Below are 3,908 nucleotides of genomic sequence, written 5' to 3'. Positions count from 1 at the left end.
AACAAATGTCTTTGTAGATATCAAAAATAGAAAACTTCAATAGAAAACGGAAATTTTTAATTTTTAATGCATGAATTATATATCGAAAGAGTCAAAACTTTTTATTTTATTCTTTTTAAACAATACTTTTAAGATAATTTTAACCCCTATATAAGTAAAAGCTATCCGACCCTTATTCTATATCAAAATATTACAATCCACATTCATTTTTGGGCCAATTGAAATTTTAAGTTAGCTGTATCATTCATCCTAACCAAGTCTGTTTTGCTAACTTGTAGAAACTACAACCTTAGTATCCATACAATCATCACGTTATGGTAATCCCGTTGAGGCAACAGTTAACTAAGCTGTGGCCTTGTACAGAATTTCTATTGTTAACTTTACATATAAGTATCAAGATCAACAATTCTACATACATGTAAAACTAATACTATTTTAAACTAATATGGATTTATTTTTTCACAAAAGCTATTCTGTAGAGGAAGAGGTAGACAAGAATACTCAGTGCTGACCACCGCCACGAGCACCCAAGTCAGAAGCAGCATGAGCTGCTCGGGTTAGAGCACCTGACAGCCACAATGCTCCCTTCGAAAAATAGCTACTATTTACTACAGAGTCCGCGGCGGCTGCCACCGATCTTCCAGTTGCAGATGCAGCTGACCTGGCTGTTTCAGAGACATTATATTTCTGATCCACAGATTTCATAGCTCCAACACCTGCTGATATCTTGTCAGCGAGGCGAAGTCTCTCGCTCAGTTCAGAAACTTTCGCTGTTGCAGTCGCAGAAACCTGATGAGATTCGTCGAACTCTCTAGCCTTAGCCAATGCGTCCTTACTGAGAACATATCCCTTTGCTAGCATGGTCTTCACAACTTCTTGAGCCGCAGTAACTGCTTCTCCAGCAGAGGAAACAAATTGGCCTCTATGTTGTGTCTGAAAGTGAAAAGAGATCATGTATGTACGGCCAGATGTTAGATCCAACGTTAAAAGCTGATTAGTCTTTTTTTACATGCATAAGAAATGGAAGAAATACTTGCGTGATCCAAGAATACATCTATTGTGTGCTCCAAAACATTTACACTTACTCATTTTAAGCTATAATGCTTAAAGTTAGATATAAAATTCAAAAATGAGTAGTTGTAAATACACCTAGAGCCACATTGAATATACTTTTGAGACCATGCAAGAATTCCTAAAGAAGTAGATATACATACATCTGAAGCAGTCTCATCGGCATGGTTGTAGGAAGGCTGATTCCAAAAACCATAGCCATCGTCGCACTGCCCCCAACGCGTTATGCATACACGTTGATCTAAAATAGTGGCTCCCTAACAGAAAATATTATAGAAAAGAAACTGTGCAATTAACAATTAAGTAATGCAGAATTGCAGATTGCTCAGTCGGACATACTTTTTGCTATTGGAAAATTATGCAACAATCAATCAGACAACATGCCTGTTTGATTCAGAAAAATGTTTCATGTTTTAATTTTTTGCTTCTTTGCTACAAAACTACCACCTTATCTTGATTTAGCTTCTTGTTTCCAAGATTGTGAAGGAAATATCTAGAAGAAAAAGGAGGGAAAAAAGAATTCAGTATTCCGTTTACAGGACACAGAAACCACAGAACAAGGTGACGGTTTTGAAATTAACATTGGAAACAGAAAATGAAACCTGGAATTTTTTTCCCTTTTTCTTTTCTCTTTTCTTAGAACCAAAACAGAACCTCAAGGACCAGTTATCACAAGACGATTCCAGCTACCATAATTGTAAGTATTCTGCACTTTAGTATGGAAAAATACTCACACTAAGCAAGCAAGCAGTTTCTTGAGAATATGCATCTTTGAATGTCACATATGCAGTACAAGCACAATCACCAGACCTGCCACCAGCAATAATAACTGTCTTATCAAGTCTCTGCTACACCAAAAACAAAAAATACCTTCAACTACCATGCTTACATTATAAAATTGCAGGAAAATAAAAATGATCCCTTTCGGAGAGCTTAATAGACTCGCAACTGATAACGAAAACCTGACATCTTATTGAAAAAATTTTACAGAATGTGTCCAGGCAAAATTTATGAATCGTGTTGTGCTAAGCCATGAAATTGAAAGAAATGATGACGATAAACATCATCTCAAAGAGAGTTTCTAACAAGAAACCAAGGAATCAAGTTTTCTTTTTGGTGACAGCGAACACCCAATCTTGCTACTTTTTACTTAACAAAATCCAAATAACAAATTTGTCCCCACCATTCAAGGAAAGATGGTGCATTAGTTATTCCATACAAAATTCATTCATGCACAAGAGGACTAATATGCCTAGGTACGAATTTGACACTTTTAAATCCTGAGGACTATTTTGTTCCCTACGACTTCATGTTGTGTGTTAGGAATATCAATTATCATCAATTGGATTCGTTCAACAAACCTCAGTGTACTCTAGCAGTGGCACTGGGTCAGTTAGGAATTAGGAGATGCCTCCTCACTAAATAAAATCTGTTACACTGCTACCACCAATTGTAAAATCAGTTTATAATCAATTAGATTAGTAGATTCATTTCACAATCAACTATCCATCTGTGTAGTACATAAACTAAAAAGAGTGCATGAATTTGCCCTGACCATCACTAACCAATCAGGAGAACATCAGCTTCAATAGAATCAACTAGTAAAATTAAGAACAGAAACATCAAATAATAGCTTAGTATTAATAATTAGTACCCCAAAATTCAGAGAGAAATTACTTGATAGAACAGTATACCTAACGATTTCAACGTGCTCGATCGCGCCGGAGAAAGCGAAGAAATGGTGGAGATCTTTCTCGGTGGTTTTTGGCGAAAGTCCAGTAACTTCTACCATGTATCCACTACCACCAGTCATGATGTTCTTCGCCGGTTTCTGAACAAAGATTGGGGAAAACAATTGAAGCAAATCCTCAACAATTATAAGTTTATAACCTAAAATCCAATTTTCTTTTAAGAAAGAAAAGGAATAGTAAATTAGACGTAGGAGGTGGTAAATAGAATCAATATGAGAGTGAAGAATAGTTTGGATGCGACGCTCTTCTTACAAGTTCCCAGTTTTCAGAAAGAACTAGAAGAAAGTGACATGACTACGAAAACATATTCATAACTCATAAGTCAGAAAAAAGAGGGGGGAAGAGTTTATTTACATGGTCGTTAGCAGACTCACCGCCATTTTTTTTGGTTTGTTTACTTGCCGCCACGCCAATATTTTATTTTTGAGTTTTGTTAGAGAGTCAATGGAATATTTGTATAATAGCTATGAGTTACAAAATGAATATTACCCATAATATTAAGAATAACCATCCAGGTACTAAAAATAATAAACATCTCATGTCATAAAATTACTCATTCCAAAAGTCTAAGTTGATTTTGGGATTCGCTTTGCTACCAGATCATGATACCACTTATCCCAAAAACTTATGCTAATGGAAAAAAGTAACACTAATATATCTCTAATATTCTTTAAACTTCAATTATACACATTGTACAAATATTCTATTGCCTCCCTATACTTTTTTATTTTTCTACTCATTACTAGTATTTGTTTCCATAATAACATTATAGGCGAATAAAAATCTTTTAAAATTATATTGGTTTTATTCTAACATTATGGATTGCAGTGTAGAAAATTTATAACATCAAATTATTTTTACAAAAAAAATTATAAATGACAAATTTTTGTTGGTTAAAAAGATAAAGATGTTTATAGATAAAAAAAATAAATAATAAATTTTTTAGTTATTATTTTTATGTGAAAGAATTTAATTTTTTACTAATAATTAATTTTAATATTTATTATTTAAAATTTTAAACAATTTAACATGTATATTAAAATATTTGATTAAGTATTAAGTCAGTTGTTTAAATAAAAATAATTA

At 33.4% G+C, this 3,908-nt stretch overlaps 1 protein-coding gene across 2 annotated transcripts; it reads right to left on the bottom strand.

The window, feature by feature from the left end:
- Positions 1–206: 206 nt before the first annotated feature.
- LOC112800902 (binding partner of ACD11 1) lies at positions 207–3,232 on the bottom strand. Of its 2 annotated transcripts, none has more exons than XM_025843352.3 (5): positions 3,177–3,232; positions 2,766–2,902; positions 1,806–1,881; positions 1,215–1,328; positions 207–933 (listed from the first exon to the last, which is right to left on the bottom strand). In XM_025843352.3, exons 2-5 carry the CDS (start codon positions 2,882–2,884, stop codon positions 502–504), a joined length of 741 nt encoding a protein of 246 aa, XP_025699137.1. In that variant the 5' UTR covers positions 2,885–2,902; positions 3,177–3,232; the 3' UTR covers positions 207–501. The 2 variants fall into 2 exon arrangements, with proteins under 2 accessions (XP_025699137.1, XP_025699136.1); XM_025843351.3 differs by having other exon boundaries at positions 3,075–3,185.
- Positions 3,233–3,908: the final 676 nt, after the last annotated feature.

Source organism: Arachis hypogaea, chromosome 5 (genome assembly GCF_003086295.3).
Source record: "Arachis hypogaea cultivar Tifrunner chromosome 5, arahy.Tifrunner.gnm2.J5K5, whole genome shotgun sequence".
In the NCBI taxonomy this organism is placed as follows: Eukaryota; Viridiplantae; Streptophyta; class Magnoliopsida; order Fabales; family Fabaceae; genus Arachis; species Arachis hypogaea.
Note: the sequence above shows the minus strand (reverse complement) of the source record. Positions and strands in the feature narration are given on the sequence as shown.

What these genes read in the sequence shown, in the direction of transcription:
- LOC112800902 (XM_025843352.3), bottom strand. Translation starts at nt 2,884, where the DNA reads ATGACTGGTGGTAGTGGATACATGGTAGAAGTTACTGGACTTTCGCCA. An exon ending in GAGCACGTTGAAATCGTTAG is followed by an intron (nt 1,882 to 2,765) that starts GTATACTGTTCT and finishes TGCTGGTGGCAG; the next exon opens with GTCTGGTGATTGTGCTTGTA. An exon ending in AAACTGCTTGCTTGCTTAGT is followed by an intron (nt 1,329 to 1,805) that starts GTGAGTATTTTT and finishes ATTTTCTGTTAG; the next exon opens with GGAGCCACTATTTTAGATCA.